The sequence below is a fragment of the Girardinichthys multiradiatus genome, chromosome 20 (assembly GCF_021462225.1).
Source record: "Girardinichthys multiradiatus isolate DD_20200921_A chromosome 20, DD_fGirMul_XY1, whole genome shotgun sequence".
Classification (NCBI taxonomy): Eukaryota; Metazoa; Chordata; class Actinopteri; order Cyprinodontiformes; family Goodeidae; genus Girardinichthys; species Girardinichthys multiradiatus.
Genome location: NC_061812.1, coordinates 39,008,675 through 39,026,417, shown reverse-complemented (window position 1 = coordinate 39,026,417; position 17,743 = coordinate 39,008,675). Strand labels below are relative to the sequence as shown.

Here is a 17,743-nt window from a genome sequence, read left to right as displayed (position 1 = left end):
AGAGTTTGCTAAATGGGATTGGAACTGGAATTGTGTACTGTAGTTAGATGAGGCTAAAATTACTGCTTTTGGTTAAACTCTCCACTCTTTGGTTATCTGTGATGCTGTGGGCCTGCTTCGCTTGCAAAGACCCTTCAAACCTAGTCACAGTGCTTGAAATCATGATTTCTTTGAAATACTGGGGCATTTTAAATAAAAAATCTCATGGCTCCTACCAGTAAACAGAACAAGGGTTGTCTTTGGGTCTTTCACCAGGATGATGACTCAAAGCATGTGGCTAAATCAAAACAGAAGACAAAACCAACCTCATTTCATGGCAATCACAGTCCACAAACCCAAATCCGTTAAAAATATATGGGGTGAGCTGAATAGGAAAGAACATATTAGAGGACCCATGACTCTGGGCTATGTAGACAAAATTCAGGACCAACACAAAAAGTGACAACACTTTTTTTTAAAATAATTTACAACTGTGTCCAAATTTGCAAACTTCTTTTCAAATTTTTGGCTCTACAGTGATTTACACATCCCTTTACTACAACAAAATCTCTTTTTCTTTATTAAAATAATGCATGCTTAGCTATTTGTTGAGCTGTTAAATGTTCAAAATAAAAGCAATATATGAGTTTTCTTATATTATACTTTTAGGCTCTTGAGTACTCTTGACTTGACGACTTTGGCCCACGTGTTTAATCCACGGGGATCAATAAAGTATCTTTGACTTGAATTGAATTGATAAGTTCGGACACCCTGATGTAGACGCAACAGGCTGGAAAAGACTTCCAAACATGCGAGCGGGGCGCCATCTGGTGGCCACTTGTTTATATTACACCCTGTTAACGTGTAAGGTTTCCGGTGTTATGGCGACCACCGGCATCATCGCGACTTCAGTCAGGGACAGCAGGCTCTATATTTAGGTAAAGCGATTCTCAGGCAAAGCCTTACTAGATTTATTTAGATAACCATTGATGGTAATTAGTTGTGGATTTAAAAATGACAGCGTCATGGAAACACACTATATCTTTACTGTGTTGTTCTTGCGTCGCATTCACGGCACGGCATAACTTCACGTTAAAGGATCTTCTCGCATTGTTATGAACCAGAGCTAGATGTTAGCCATTTCTACATTTTTGTTATAGGTTTTAAACATTTTTACTGCGTCCCGACGAAGAACAGACTTAAGTAATATGTTATAATCACTATATCTGTATAAATAAAACATTTATTTAACAAGCCTAACTTAATTCGCCATGTTATTCGGAAAGTTTTAAGGTAATATAATTTAATATTACTAGTTAACGTAAAGCTAACTGCAAGTTTACCAGTAACATAAAAGGTAGTTTGGTTTTGAAAATGTAATCTTCTCGTTCATTCATTGCAGCAGAAATAACGGTAAAATGATACACTTGACACTAAGCTAATATAGACAAGATACACACAGAGCCTGGTATTAGTATTCATACCTCTTAAATTTAAAATGTTTTGTCATGCTGCTACCAGAAATATCGCAACAAAGTAACGGATAGGAACTGAACAGAAAAATTGGTGTGATTTAAAAAAAAGAAAGATAGATAAATCTGAAAGGTATATTTGTATCCAGCTTCCTGACTCAGAAGTTTCTAGAATCACCTTTAGCTCTTTTTACAACTGCAACTCCTTTGGGTTAATGTATCTACCAGTTTTCTACAATCACATACTGAAATTGTACCGTTTTTGAATTTGCTATATGATCACTGTCACGTTAGTAAATAAGCAGCATGTTATCTTGGCTTGTAAAGGTGGAGCTATTCAAGAACCTGAGAAGAGTAATATATTACAATACTTGAGTCCGTTATCTTCCACTACTGGCTTCCGTACTGCTATTAAAACATGTTAGCTTTTTCCACCCATTGTTTTAAAAATCTGCAGTGTAAACTCTTCCTTACTTTTCCCTTCCTTCAGATATGAAGCAGTTTAATAGCCATTGTGGGGAAACACAATGAGCTTGCTGCTTTACCAAAGGTTACACTATAATTTTCAGTCATCGGTCATTGACTTTGGAAGGGAAACGTCTCATTGGCTCAAGGCTGTAAATCACATGCAAAGGCTGGACTTTTAACTAAATAGATTGGATCATAAAGAAATGGCTTTTGTGTCAATATGGTTTCTGATTTTGCCATCAGCATATTGTTGCACCATACAATACCAGCAATCAGAGCTCATTTAGACTCTTAAGTCCTTGTCATGATTGCTGAGACAAGAGTCGGGAAAAAGGTCAGTGTTATTTCCTGCAACAACAAGAGCTGTCCTTATGCAGAGATCAGATCCGCAAGGAGCCCCGTTCCCACACGCTTGCCTGTGCCCACATGCTCCTGTTCTGCTGTGAGTTGCTGTCTTAACTAAGATCACAAGGTGCAAGTCTGAGTGTGTCTTTTCTATTCTCACAGAGTGCTTTGAAGACAGACGGCTGTTTCATATGTCTGTCTGTCATTCTGACTATGCTGCTCTTGGTAGCGCTGAGCATAGTTTTTTCCCCTGTTGTGGTCAACATTGTGAAGGCTGAGATCACCAACCACAAAGCGACTTCACCCCTGCTGAATTACAGCAGGATCTCCTTGCCGCCGGAGCACGTATCCTACTTTCTCAGCAACAACAAGAAGGTTGCCAAGTTCTGCCGCCAGGACCCACTCTGCCCTTTTAAAGTAAGATATGGACTCCGTCTCTGTATTAATCTACTATTTTTTTTAGTGTATAATAGAGCAGGTACTAGCAGATTAAGAATCATTTTATGTAACTTAAATGTTATATAGCCACCTAGTTTTGCCACTTTATGGTGTTAAAGTTTTTCTCAGCGACCGTTTTAAATTGTGTAATTTGCCTACTGTGATGTCCTTAATGAATGTTTTAATGAACTTGGTGAATTGTTTGACAAAAAAGATACAATGCTGTAAAAAAGTATTTTTCTTCTGCCTTTGCTTCTTTGTCACACTTAAATGTTTCAGATCATCAAACAGACCTTAATAAGAAAAAGATAATCTGAGTAAAAACAGCAGTTTTTAAATGATGATTTCATTTATTGAGAGAAAAAAAGCTACAAATTAACCAGGCTCCACGTGAAGACGTAATTGTCTCCTAAACCTAATAACTGGTTGAGTCATTAATGGATTTTTGAGTATGAATGGTTAAAGGTCATGCCACAGTATCTCAATTAGAGATTGCCGCTACGCTCATAAAAAAATGAGCGGTCAATTTCAGCATATCGGCGACAATTTGTTCGTAGCGGCCCGCTACAAAATGTCCTATCAGTCTTTGTCTGATATGAAGTTTTGTTTGATGATCTGAAACATGTAAGTGTGACAGAAAAGACTTTTGTAACTTCTCTACTCTTTATTTCTCTCGTTGGAAGGATTTGCATATGCCTGCGTGGAATAACAATTTGTTTCCTTTATAACAGGATGCTTTGCAGAATCTGTCAGTCTGTTGGGGCTACGAGAAAAACTGTGATTCAGAGAAACGCTTCAGTTATCCTGTCTGTACCAAGGCTAACTCCGGATGGTACTGTTTCTAACATACCACTCATACACCATGCATTTGACCAAATCACGTTTGATCTTAAATCATAATCTGCTTACGTCTACATTTTGCATTGTTATTTAAAGCTCCACATGCCTGCATCATTGCTGGTCGATTATGGCTGCGGTTTCCCTGATCTGTCTAAATGTGTTAGGGCCCGTTCGCTGGATGCAGCCCAGGAGCTTTTCTGGAAGCAGGCTGATTTTGGTTACGTCAAAGAGCGACTCTCTGAACTCAAAACACTCTGCAAGGCCAGCGAGCCAGTAAGTCTGCTCATTTCCTTAGTTCTCATGGGCTTTCTGAGCCAACAGGAAAAAAACAACAGTCACAAAAAATAGACTCACTGTTCAACAACCATATATAGACAACTAGGCAAAAATAATTTAGTGTGGCAAAAGGAAACAGATGGAAAGGGTTATGTTGAGAGATGATGCTCCCAAACGTTGATGGCAGCTTCATAAAAGTTAATTAAACATGATTCATTTTTTTTATAATGCTTTATTCCCCTAGGGGGACTCATCATTAAGCTGCAGCAGCCATGCAAGATTCTGCAGGGCAACGAATCTTTACTTGGATTTGCGAAACCCACGTAGAAGTAACGAGAGGTTGGTGCACTTGCAAGGCATAAATATTTTCCTTCCCTTAATAAAAGCGACTTGAAACTCAACCATCTTCATGCTCCAGGTATGACGAGGACTTTATTCATACGGGGGAGATTGGCGGACACTGCAAGCTAAATAAGCAAGCACTGGCTGTTGAAGGAGATCACAAGAGTCCTTTGCAGTCCTGGTGAGCAACTCCATCCACACTCAAAACACTTTCTGAACTTTAGACATGACTTGGTCTGTGCTGTCTCTACAGTTCCTGAATAAGCCTTGGACTGAGAGCACCAAATTCTCACCTTCAGTTTAAGCAGACAGATAATGTTTTACAGTGAGCTGAAACATTATGCAAACCCTTTTCCACATTTTGCTACAACCACGACGTTTGATCTGTTTTATGGGATTTCTTGTTACAGACTAACACTAAGTTCTGCATTAGTGTGAAGTTTCAAAATAATAATCAGTTGAACATGTTTTTTATTTGTGCAAAACTTGGAAATTTTGCACATTACTTGTGCACTACACAAATCTGATCTGCAGAAGAAGAAAACCATTGTTGGGGGAAAATAGCTATAAGAAGACCTGTTTGCATTTTGCCACACGTCATGTTGCAGGGCTCAACGAGACCAAGACATGCAAAACGCAATGTGTTGCAAAAACTAACAATAATAATAGTAATAGTAATAGAGTAATAATACTCTGGTGCAGTAGCAGGAGAAGATGAGGGGCAACATGAAGAGCACTGAGCGTGTGAAGGACGTGTAATCATTGATGGGAGCATTTATGAATGTCTTAGATGTGATGTTCAAAGGTATAATTAATGTCCAGGGTCTGTCCAAGATATTTAAATGTAGTTACCTGCTCTATTATGTTGCCACTGATGGAAATGTGGTTTGTGCTGAAAGTGGGCGTGGTGAAAATCATTTCCTTTGTTTTGTCGGAGTTATTATGCTGAGGATGCTTTTCTTTTAGCAGGGAAGATGTAAAGATGGATGGAGCAATAATATAGTTCAGATTAAAGCACATCTTTGCTTTAGAATGGCCCAGTCAAAGTTCAGACTCAAATCCAGCTGAAAAAAAAAATGTATGTACCCAGACAGTGCTGGGCTGCATTTTGAACCAGAACCAGAAAATGCACACAGAACCTTTAGTCCAATCCTCACACAACCAGTTAGATTGATTTTTGAAAACTGTTTGCCTTTTAAGATGCCAAACGTGAAATGAGGTCCTAAAGGCTCATCACGCTTCCTGTGTCAGCATACACAAGCTGCTGGGACATTAGAGACGAGCACAGGCTCATCATTTCATTATTATTTGATCGGCTGCACTGCAATGCATCACAGGAATATCCTTCTTTAGGTCCTTGTAGTCCTTTTTCCCTTTGGCTTGTGATTTGACCAGCTGCCATTTTTGAGTGTTGTGCGTCGGGTGTCTCCTTGGGAATTTTGAGGTTTTAACATCACACGTGCATTGTCAGTTCAATAAAATACTGACTGGCTGATCATTTTCTTCTTTTAAATTCAAGTAATACTGAAACAATGATTTTAGCCCCATCAGAAATACAAATGGACTTTAGTCATATATTTAGCTGTAAATGGTCAGGCAGCAGTTCATCTGTCTAATCTTCTCACTAAATGTTTAGTTTCTCATTCCCTTAGTTCACAAGATCAACATTTGTAGTTATTTCCCACACAAGACTGATAAGTAAAGGTGATGGAGCCTCTCAGGCTTCGGCCACAGGCTGTGTGTGGAATAACCTTCCTCCTCAGTTATGTTTGGTTGATTCACCGGAAAGACCTTCCTATTTAGTCCAGCATTTCACTGGGGTTCTACTCTAGCATTAGTATTTATCTATATTCCTTATCTCAGTGGCTCCCAAACTGTCCCCGCTGCCCCCCGGTTTGGTTAATGAGAAAGCTTTTGCACAAATACACAATGCAACCAGACACACACATATTTAGTTTTCAAACTCCGCTGCAGTCTGTTTCACATTTCAACTTTTTGGAGCAAATGAAAGTAAACGGCCATAAATTACAGGTTAATATAAAATAAACTACAACCTCTTAAATAATTGAACAAACCCCCTTTACAGTGTAATTGTTTTACGTGTAGCTATTTGCTGTGTATCAATATTCAAAATTGCTATCAATACTTTTTCAAAAAAGGACTGCACAATGGGTGATTCATACAACGACCCATTTTGCCCCTAGGGGGCGCTCACCCCTGCCGTATCTTATGCTTGTGCTTATTTCCCTGTTCTGATTAATTAGCTTTCACATGCATGTTTTTATGTTCAACTTGTGATTTTTATGGTATATGTTGTACAGCACTTTGTGACTGTCTGTTAAAAGCACTTTATGAATAAATCATGCATTCATTAATATATTCATCCACACAAACACAAGGCCGTCTGAGGGGGGAAACGGGAAATCCTCAAGAACTAGAATAGATATCAAAATTTTGACTGGCTGGCTTCAAGGTTCAGCATGTGGTCCAGCACATGTGGACCCATGAATTGGCTCTAATTTAGGGAGTGCATATACATTTCAAAAACTGTTAAAACCACACCCATTTACCTATTCGCCCTCCAGCTGCACATTTTATTTAGATTATTTTAAGGTTTTTCACTCTTTATTTCATTGGAAAAGACCTATTTATCACTTAAATGTTTACTTTATTGTTTCAACCTGTTAATTTACTATAAAGGTGTTGATATTTGTGGCCTATCCAAAGTCAGTCAGTCATTTTCTACCGCTTATTCCATAGTGGGTCGCAGGGGAGCTGGTGCCTATCTCCAGCAGTCTATGGGCGAGAGGCAGGGTACACCCTGGACAGATCGCCAGTCCATCGCAGGGCAACACACAAACAACCATACACACACTCATTCATACACCTAAGGTCAATTTAGAGTAACCAATTAACCTAACAGGCATGTCTTTGGACTGTGGGAGGAAGCCAGGGTACCCGGTGAGAACCCACGCATGCACAGGGAGAACATGCAAACTCCATGCAGAAAGACCCCAGGCCGGGAATCAAACCCAGGACCTTCTTGCTGCAAGGCAACAGTGCTACCAACTGCACCACCGTGCAGCCTGCCTATCCAAAGTCTCATAGTTTAACTTCTTTTTCCAAAGAAAGTATCCAACCCAATCCAATCTGTATGATTGGATTGATTTTTGTGCTTTGTGAAGTGCCTTGACACCACATTTACTGTGAATTGGCATTATATAAATAAACAAAATTGTACTGCATTGATTTGAACATATTGGGAAAATACTCGTACTCGTCGTACTCGTCGTCTTCCGCTTATCCGGGACCGGGTCGCGGGGGCAGCAGACTCAACAGAGACGCCCAGACGTCCCTCTCTCCAGACACCTCCAATTCCTCCAGGGGGAGCCCAAGGCGTTCCCAGGCCAGCCGAGAAACATAGTCCCTCCAGCGTGTCCTGGGCCGTCCCCTGGGCCTCCTCCCGGTGGGACGTGCCTGGAACACCTCCCGAGGAAGGCGTCCAGGAGGCACCTCAACTGGCTCCTCTCGATGTGGAGTAGCAGCGGCTCTACTCCGAGCCCCTCCCGGATGGCCGAGCTCCTCACCCTGTCTCTAAGGGAGGGCCCGGCCACCCTACGGAGGAAGCTCATTTCAGCCGCTTGTATCCGGGATCTCGTTCTTTCGGTCATGACCCAAAGTTCATGGCCATAGGTGAGGGTAGGAACGTAGACCGACCAGTAAATTGAGAGCTTTGCTTTTCGGGTCAGTTCTCTCTTCACCACAACGGACCGGCATAGCGCCCCCATTACTGTGGCAGCCGCACCGATCCGTCTGTCGATCTCCCACTCCATTCTTCCTTCACTCGTGAACAAGACCCCGAGATACTTAAACTCCTCCACTTGAGGCAGGAACTCCCCTCCAACCTGAAGAGGACAAGCCACCCTTTTCCGGTCGAGTACCATGGCCGCTTCACACTCGGCTGCGAACCGCCCCAGTGCATGCTGTAGGTCTTGGCTAGATGGGGCCAGCAGGACCACGTCATCTGCAAAAAGAAGAGACGAAATCCACTGGTCCCCAAACCCGACCCCCTCCGGCCCTTGGCTGCATCTAGAAATCCTGTCCATAAAAGTTATGAACAGGACCGGTGACAAAGGGCAGCCCTGCCGGAGTCCAACATGCACCGGGAACAGGTCCGACTTAGTGCCGGCAATGCGGACCAAACTCCTGCTCCGCTCGTACAGGGACCGGATGGCCCCTAGTAAAGGGGAAAATAATTTAATAGAAATATGAAAGATGTTTTTTCTTCTTCACCAAAATTTGCACATATTATATTGTTTTTTTAAACCTTAATGTTTTTAAATCAAAGTTTGAAGGGAAACGCTGTGGGAAAAAAACAACCTAACAAAACAAACATAATTTGTAAAATAAATATAAGTAAAATGGCAGCAAACCTCCTCCACAAGATTCCCTCTGAATGAGACTCGCACTTCTACGTAACACATTGATTAGTTTTATAGCTTAGCCATAAACAGACTCCTTGTTCATTTAGGACGGTAAGGGAGAAGATGAAATCTAAACATGAAAAAAACTCGAGCCAGCCAGGAGTCGAACCTAGAATCTTCTGATCCGTAGTCAGACGCGTTATCCATTGCGCCACTGGCCCAGTTGTATAGCCCCTCCTCCACAAAGGAAATAAAGGCCACGTGGCTGAGCACATGCACCTCTCACTGGAGGGGAGGGGCCCTCGGCTTACTACCATAACAAAGGACCAGTGGTTTCCTGAAACCCTGAGCAAGTTTTAGTTTTCACAAGACGTCCAGGCTGCTGACTTTTGCTCATAAAGTGTCGTGTAAAAATGCTTCCCCTTATTTTAATCTGTTCTTTTTTGGCTTTAGGCCTCATGTTTTAAGGTGTTTAGGAATTTACACTTTCGATACTAGAGTGAACTTTGATTCATTCCTCAGAATGTCTCACACTGGGCCATTCTAACACAAGCATGCTTTAAACTAAACCAGCAGGACATCTGGCTTGTCTTGCTGAGGGTAAACCTCTGCTCAGTCTCAAGTTTTATTCGTCCCCTAACAGGTTTTCTATTAGGGTTACCTTGTTTATCGTCATCTATCTTTCCAGCCCTGATTCGAGGGCTGCTCTGGATTTTTCAGATCATTCTCTTATCCACCTCATCCCAACCTACAGACAGAGACTAAGAGCTTCCAAACCCAAGGTTCACACTGTTAAGAAGTGGACTGAGGAATCACAGCAGATGCTACAGGCCTGCTTTGAATGCACAGACTGGACTGTTTTTGAAACCTCAGCCACCGACTTAAACCAACTAACTGATGTGGTGACATCATACATCAGTTTCTGTGAGGACATGTGTGTGCAGACCAAGACCTTCTGCACCTTTGGGAACAACAAGCCATGGTTTACTCCACACCTCAGGAATCTGCGCAAGGTCAAAGGAGAAGCTCACAGCAGTGGAGATTGGGTGCAGTACAGGCAGGCCAGGAACAGACTAACAAAAGAGATCAAAGCAGCTAAGAGAAGCTACAGTGAGAAGCTTAAGAACAGCCTGTCTACTGGTGACACTTCAGCTGTATGGACAGGTCTGAGAAACCTGACTGCCTACAGGAGCCCCCCCACCCTTCCTGAACAGAGTCGTCTCCTGGCCAACCGTCTGAATGGCTTCTACTGCAGACATGACAGGAAGCCGTTCACGCCTCAAATCATCTCCTCCACATCCCATTCAGGAACAAATTCTTCCCACAAAGCTACCAACCCCCTACCTTCAGATCCTCCGCCAGCACTAAAGATCTCCGAGGAAGATGTAAACAGGCTCTTTCAGCGCATGAAAACAAAGAAAGCTGGAGGACCTGATAACGTCTCCCCATCATGCCTGAAAGCCTGCGCAAATCAACTCGCTTCGATCTTCACCCGGATCTTCAACAAGTCACTGGAGAAATGTGAGGTCCCCTCCTGCCTCAAACGATCCACCTTCATCCCGGTATCCCAGAAACCCACCATCCTAGGATTAAATGACTACAGGCCTGTAGCCCTGACGTCTGTGGTCATGAAATCCTTTGAGCGGCTGGTGTTGAAGCATTGAAAGACATCACAGGCCCCCTGCTGGACCCCCTGCAATTTGCTTACCGTGCAAACAGGTCGACAGATGATCCGGTTAACTTAGGTCTACACTTCATCCTGCAACACCTCGACCACCCAGGGACGTATGCCAGGATCCTGTTTATAGACTTCAGCTCGGCCTTCAACGCTATCATACCAGACATCCTCCACCAGAAGCTCACCCAGCTCAACGTCCCAGCCTCCACCTGTCAGTGGATCAACAGCTTCCTGACGGACCGACAGCAGCAGGTGAGACTGGGGAGCATCTTCTCCCAAACCAGATCAAGAAGTACTGGTGCCCCCCAGGGGTGTGTTCTATCCCCACTCCTCTTCTCTATGTACACAAATGACTGCACCTCAGCGGACCCGTCCGTGAAACTCCTTAAGTTTGCAGACGACACCACTGTCATTGGACTGATCCAGGACGGTGATGAGTCTGCATACAGACAGCAGGTGGATCGGCTGGTACACTGGTGCGGTCAGAACTACCTTGAACTCAACCCACTCAAGACTGTGGAAATGGTGGTGGACTTTCGGAGAACACCACCCCCATACACCCCCCTCACCATCCTCAACAACACTGTATCGGCTGTGGACCACTTCAAGTTCCTAGGAACCACCATCTCTGAGGACCTGAGATGGTCTTCACACATAGACACTGTTCAAAAGAAGGCCCAGCAGAGACTGTACTTCCTGAGGCAACTCAAGAAGTTCAACCTTCCACAGGAGCTGCTGGTCATCTTCTACAATGCCATCATTCAGTCTGTCCTGTCTTCATCCATCTCAGTGTGGTTTGGCTCATCCACAAAACAGGACAGGTGCAGACTGCAACGAATAATCAAGAATGCAGAGAGAATAATCAGGGCTGACCTTCCCTCCATCCAGGACTTATACAGGTCAAGGGTCAGGAAAAGAGCTAGAAAAATCTCTGCAGACCCCACACACCCTGCACATAAACTGCTTAGAGTTTTACCCTCAGGCCGTCGCTACAGAGCACTGTGCACTAAAACCAGCCGCCACAGAGACAGTTTCTTCCCCCAGGCTGTTTCTCTGTTGAACATTCAATAGATTACAAAACAACAGCATACAGATGTTGCAAATCCACCTTTTTATTTATATATGTATATATTTGTATATTGTAAATATGTATATTCTGTAATGGAAAAACAAAAACCAGAGAGCAAAGTGTACCGGAGTCAAATTCCTTGTTTGTATGTACGAACTTGGCAATAAAGCTGATTCTGATTCTGATTCTGATTCTGATCATCTGTGGCCAGTATCTCTACAGCATGATGCTACAGGTCCTTCTCAAAATATTAGCATATTGTGATAAAGTTCATTATTTTCCATAATGTCATGATGAAAATTTAACATTCATATATTTTAGATTCATTGCACACTAACTGAAATATTTCAGGTCTTTTATTTAGATTAGGAGGTGGTGGAGGTCTGCGGCATTTGGAAGATGTTGGTTTAGTAGCAGGGCCTCGGCCACGGGGGGTGTTGAATGGAGAAGATGTCAGAGCCATTTGGGTCCCGATTTTAAGAGCTCCTTTCATGTTATCAGAATCCAGTAAAGCAAAAAGCGGGCTAAGTGGGGAGATGGGAGAGTTCTGTGTGGTCTCAGTCGGGGTCTGGGGTGAGGGGGGTTTACCGGGGGTGTCGGTCTGGGTCTGGGTTTGGGGAGATGGGGGTATAATGGGGGGGTCCACTTCTCCTGTGGATTTCGATCGGGAGACCTTTTGTGATGACCTCTCTTTCTCAGCCAACTGGCTGATTGTTTCTGCTGGAGTTGTTGGAGGCAGCGTTATCATTGTTGTTGATATTCTACAGGTCCTTCTCAAAATATTAGCATATTGTGATAAAGTTCATTATTTTCCATAATGTAATGATGAAAATTTAACATTCATATATTTTAGATTCATCACACACTAACTGAAATATTTCAGGTCTTTTATTGTCTTAATACGGATGATTGTGGCATACAGCTCGTAAAAACCAAAAATTCCTATCTCACAAAATTAGCATATTTCATTTGACCATTAAAAGAAAAGTGTTTTTAATACAAAAAACGTCAACCTTCAAATAATCATGTACAGTTATGCACTCAATACTTGGTCGGGAATCCTTTGGCAGAAATGACTGCTTCAATGCAGCGTGGAATGGAGGCAATCAGCCTGTGGCACTGCTGAGGTCTTATGGAGGCCCAGGATGCTTCGATAGCGGCCTTTAGCTCATCCAGAGTGTTGGGTCTTGAGTCTCTCAACGTTCTCTTCACAATATCCCACAGATTCTCTATGGGGTTCAGGTCAGGAGAGTTGGCAGGCCAATTGAGCACAGTGATACCATGGTCAGTAAACCATTTACCAGTGGTTTTGGCACTGTGAGCAGGTGCCAGGTCGTGCTGAAAAATGAAATCTTCATTTCCATAAAGCTTTTCAGCAGATGGAAGCATGAAGTGCTCCAAAATCTCCTGATAGCTAGCTGCATTGACCCTGCCCTTGATAAAACACAGTGGACCAACACCAGCAGCTGACACGGCACCCCAGACCATCACTGACTGTGGGTACTTGACACTGGACTTCTGGCATTTTGGCATTTCCTTCTCCCCAGTCTTCCACCAGACTCTGGCACCTTGATTTCCGAATGACATGCAGAATTTGCTTTCATCCGAAAAAAGTACTTTGGACCACTGAGCAACAGTCCAGTGCTGCTTCTCTGTAGCCCAGGTCAGGCGCTTCTGCCGCTGTTTCTGGTTCAAAAGTGGCTTGACCTGGGGAATGCGGCACCTGTAGCCCATTTCCTGCACACGCCTGTGCACGGTGGCTCTGGATGTTTCTACTCCAGACTCAGTCCACTGCTTCCGCAGGTCCCCCAAGGTCTGGAATTGGCCCTTCTCCACAATCTTCCTCAGGGTCCGGTCACCTCTTCTCGTTGTGCAGCGTTTTCTGCCACACCTTTTCCTTCCCACAGACTTCCCACTGAGGTGCCTTGATACAGCACTCTGGGAACAGCCTATTCGTTCAGAAATTTCTTTCTGTGTCTTACCCTCTTGCTTGAAGGTGTCAATAGTGTCCTTCTGGACAGCAGTCAGGTCGGCAGTCTTACCCATGATTGGGGTTTTGAGTGATGAACCAGGCTGGGAGTTTTAAAGGCCTTAGGAATCTTTTGCAGGTGTTTAGAGTTAACTCGTTGATTCAGATGATTAGGTTCATAGCTCGTTTAGAGACCCTTTTAATGATATGCTAATTTTGTGAGATAGGAATTTTGGGTTTTCATGAGCTGTATGCCAAAATCATCCGTATTAAGACAACAAAAGACCTGAAATATTTCAGTTAGTGTGCAATGAATCTAAAATATATGAATGTTAAATTTTCATCATGACATTATAGAAAATAATTAACTTTATCACAATATGCTAATATTTTGAGAAGGACCTGTACATGTTTTTGTTATTTTCCTTCTAGTTCACAAATGAATTACCGTATTTTCCGCACTATAAGGCGCACTTAAAAACCTTAAATTTTTTCAAAAAATGACAGTGCGCCTTGTAATCCGGAGGCTCCTTATATATGGATCAATTGGTTAATTGGTTGATCCATACTGGTTGTACACGGCGCTCTGTCAAAATGTTTCAGTACGACTGGTAAACTACAAAGCCGCACCGCTTGCAGCATTGCGGCTACCGTGGTCAGGAGTGTCGCCGAAGTAATAGCGGTAAACACCTGTACTGTGCTTACTCCTAGTCCAACACCACTTGTGTGTGTATAACGTTTGAATGTACTGTTGCAGGAATTGCCTGAACTATATGTGATTAGAAGCTCAGTGTGTGGGGTGTATGTTTCGTGTGTGTGTATGGAGGATGTTGACATTACTCCTCCGGACAGAGGTGGCGCTGTGTGCTGCCGTAGCTGAGAATCAAGAGTGAAGGAGTGACGTCGGTATTATTGTGTGTGTGGGGTGGGTAGAGACGGCTACCGGAGCAGCGGTGTGTGAGTCTGTAAGCCCTGTGTTTTTACGTGCTGCAAAGTCATTAAAAAGAACCCCGAATCTCGTCAACAACTCAGTGTTTTGATGCTGTTTCTTCATGCTCAACTCAGCAACGTATGAGTGAGGGAGTTAACCCCGAGGAAACTAGTAACTTTGGCCCTGGAGAAAGCGTCTCCCCTGTGTCATCAGACTACGGTCAGGGGACAGAAACAGAAAAGGTTAACAGTACGTTTGATTTAGTGCATCAAACTGTTTCTTTTACGTGTTTACTGAATCAGGGAAAAGTTCCCTTTCACGTTTTAACTAACGTTTGATTTCAACTTCAACTTCATAGACTCCAATGCATTCCTAACGTGCGGTTGGTTCTATTCAATATAATTCTATGTAGAGGAGACCTTACCATGAGAGTGAATGGAGTTATCAGAACGCTGGTTTGTAGTGTATTAATAAAGTTTGACTGACTGACTTATCTGACTGTTTTGTTGACATTCTCTTTAGCACAGCTCCATCTAGTGGATGCATAACGCAACCCCAGTCAAACGTTTGACTGCAGTAGCTTCTATTCTATGCGCCTTATAATCCGGTGCGCCCTATATATGAAAACAGTTCTAAAATAGGCCATTCATTGAAGGTGCGCCTTATAATCCGGTGCGCCTTATAGTGCGGAAAATACGGTATGTTGCCTTTTAGAATGCAATCATAGCCTTTCAGTTTTCATTTTCAACTTTATTTACAAGGTTTATAATGTTGTTGTAGGTATGCTGAACTACAGACATACTCAGAACTGAACTTCCATCCTATAGAGGATGGACACTGTGACATCATTGTTGAAAAACCAACTGTTTTCATGAAACTTGATGCTGGTAAGTGACTAACTGATTCGAGTTCAGCTCTAGTTTTCTAAATAGGCCACTTAATATCATTAATAAAGTATCTATACTTACTTTATTATGTAGTCCAGAGTATCGTTTATTTATGTTTTCTTCTCAAAATGGTTTAATCTTTTCTGTAACTATAAAACTCATATAACCATACTCATTTAAACCATAATAAAGTTTATTTTTCTTTGTTTTAACAGGGGTGAACATGTACCACCATTTCTGTGACTTTGTCAACCTCTATATCTCTCAGCACATCAACAACTCCTTTAGCTCAGATATCAACATTGTCATGTGGGACACGGTGAGTACCAGTGGTCTCTCATTACCATTATGGTTTTTTCTAATGTACCGCGTTCTTTTTTGGGCTAACAATCCCTTACTGACATTATGTGAGAGGGACAAATGACAACCGTCCAGGAATATTGAGTCAGTATTTTAGTTCTGAGAAACAGTGGCTTTATTGCGCCGTGTCACATGCTACAGAAAGGCAGTTGAATGTATGTTTGTTTTAGGGAAAGATTATAAAGAAGAACGTAAAAAGAAACTTGAGTAAAATAAAAGACTGAGTTTGGAATCAGTAGGAAACCTTGACATGAAAAAGTGTAGGGAAACCCTGAATATAGTTACATTTTATATTCTGTTTCTTTAGCTATTCATGTTTTTGTTTTTTTCTTTTGTATGTTTTTTTTGTTTTTTTTCCCAGAGTTATTATGGCTATGGTGATCTATTTAGTGAAACATGGAGGGCCTTCACAGAGCATGACATCATCCACCTGAAGACCTATGACTCAAACAGAGTAAGTCTAATTTTGTGCTTCTTCTCCCAAAGATAATTTCAAATATTTGCTGATTGTGACCAAAGTTCACTGTAAAACTTGTAATAAATTAGAATTAAAATTAACTTTTGTATACATAAAAGCTTCTTTGTATACAGAAATGTAATAACACCCATTTGGTGTTATTACAGTGTAGATAGATATTTATTAACTACAGATTTTATACAAAAATCTAGTCTAGATGAATTTAAATCCTGCAAAATTGCTAATATTTGTTTTTAGCAAATCAGGTATCTCTGAAAGTACAACTAGCAATAAACAGGTTGATATTTAAATTAATCATCCAGATAATTTAGCAAGTTTGAAAGCATTTAAATACCTCGGGAAAATACTGTATGCTCTATAGCACATGCGTTTGGCATACCATAGACATGGTAGATTGATTGATGGATTTTCATACCCCTTTAGGTGTGTTTTAAAGATGCCTTCTTCTCCCTTCTTCCAAGAATGAGATATGGTCTCTTCTACAACACGCCTCTGGTAAGTTACCTTTATGTTTATAAAGATGAAACCATACGCTTTATGAAGAGACACATAACCTTGATTATTCTCTCGCTATTTCACTAAACCTCTATTTTATGTGATTTATAATGATTAGATTTATATATTTATTTTTTTACTTTATTCAAATTCAGAAGTTTACATACTTTTCCTTTTTATGGTAGCATTATCTTTTTAACGGCATCACTTCCAATAGCAGTTAGTTATGGAGTTGCACCCATGACTTAAATGATGACTACTCGTGTTTATTTCCAGTTTAGTCTCTTCAAATTTTATATTCTGGGTACTTAGACTTTTTTATTTGTGAATACATAAATAAAATGAAATAAGACCTTGTTTTTTAATATTGCTGGAGGTGGAACTTTATTTATTTCATGGGTTTCACATTTTACATTCCAGACCCTTTGTTTATATTTAATTTTGTGGCATCCAATGATGCCCACGTTTTTTAGTAAAGAAAATATAGTCAAATAAAATGAAATACATTTTTTTGTTTTGGGCAATCTGGTAATAAAACAATAAGTTGTAAGCCCTAATAGACTGTTTTTTTAAGAAGTGAGAGATATCCAGGTTGTGTCTCAAGATCGATTGCATGTAGACTGCTCAACTAATCCACATCCTCTAAACGTCTTAAGGAGGTGTATTAAGGAGGTGTACTTGTATTAAGTGCTGTTCATATGTGGTTGGATAGGTCAGGATGGGTAAGACAGTCTGAACGTCTAATTCTCATGAGAACTACTGACGGAGGAAGAATTTTAGGAACCCATCTTTCCCATTATTTGTTTGCATAAAGGAAGGATGTAGTTGAAGTTCAAAGGACCTAGAAGATATGTAAATATTAGAAGCACTTGTAATAATTGTTATTGCAGGCCACTGGCCATGGACATAGTGTCAGTTTATTTCACATTAGCTTTAAATGTACCTAATGCACAGTTTGATTTCATGTATAATATTTGCCAAAATCTGCGCACTGGCTATGAATTATTATTATTTTTTTTACTTTTATGATTAGCATTATTATTATTCATTGGTCTGTCTCCAGCACAAGAACAATAATATTAGGTTCAGTCAAAAACATGCAATTTGTGTCCAATATTTATGTAATATATTCACAACATCAGCAGGTGCTATGTGCTTGGGTTATTTAAATGATAATTTCAAGGAGATCAGTATAAAAATGATCGCATATAAATATGTGTTGTCCTGTAGTTCCAGCCTTGAGGTGTGAAGCATTGCTAGGTCAGCCTCAAGCTGAAGCTGATTGTCCCTGC

At 41.4% G+C, this 17,743-nt stretch overlaps 1 protein-coding gene and 1 non-coding gene across 3 annotated transcripts in view; one reads left to right on the top strand and one right to left on the bottom strand.

Annotated features, from left to right (window-relative positions):
- Positions 1-781: 781 nt before the first annotated feature.
- The window catches only part of eogt (EGF domain-specific O-linked N-acetylglucosamine (GlcNAc) transferase), a 29,485-nt gene continuing 12,523 nt past the window's right edge, over positions 782-17,743 (top strand). The window contains exons 1-10 of one of the 2 annotated variants that reach the window (XM_047346671.1): positions 782-917; positions 2,427-2,681; positions 3,434-3,534; positions 3,707-3,815; positions 4,063-4,157; positions 4,237-4,341; positions 15,012-15,118; positions 15,334-15,437; positions 15,840-15,932; positions 16,380-16,451. In XM_047346671.1, coding sequence (XP_047202627.1) covers positions 2,478-2,681; positions 3,434-3,534; positions 3,707-3,815; positions 4,063-4,157; positions 4,237-4,341; positions 15,012-15,118; positions 15,334-15,437; positions 15,840-15,932; positions 16,380-16,451 — 990 coding nt within the window. In that variant the 5' untranslated portion in view covers positions 782-917; positions 2,427-2,477. Of the gene's footprint in view, positions 918-2,426; positions 2,682-3,433; positions 3,535-3,638; positions 3,816-4,062; positions 4,158-4,236; positions 4,342-15,011; positions 15,119-15,333; positions 15,438-15,839; positions 15,933-16,379; positions 16,452-17,743 lie in introns of those variants that run through there. The other variant, XM_047346672.1, reaches the window with a different exon arrangement.
- On the bottom strand, positions 8,733-8,805 carry trnar-acg. Its single transcript has one exon. It is a non-coding gene; the product is annotated as a tRNA-Arg (tRNA).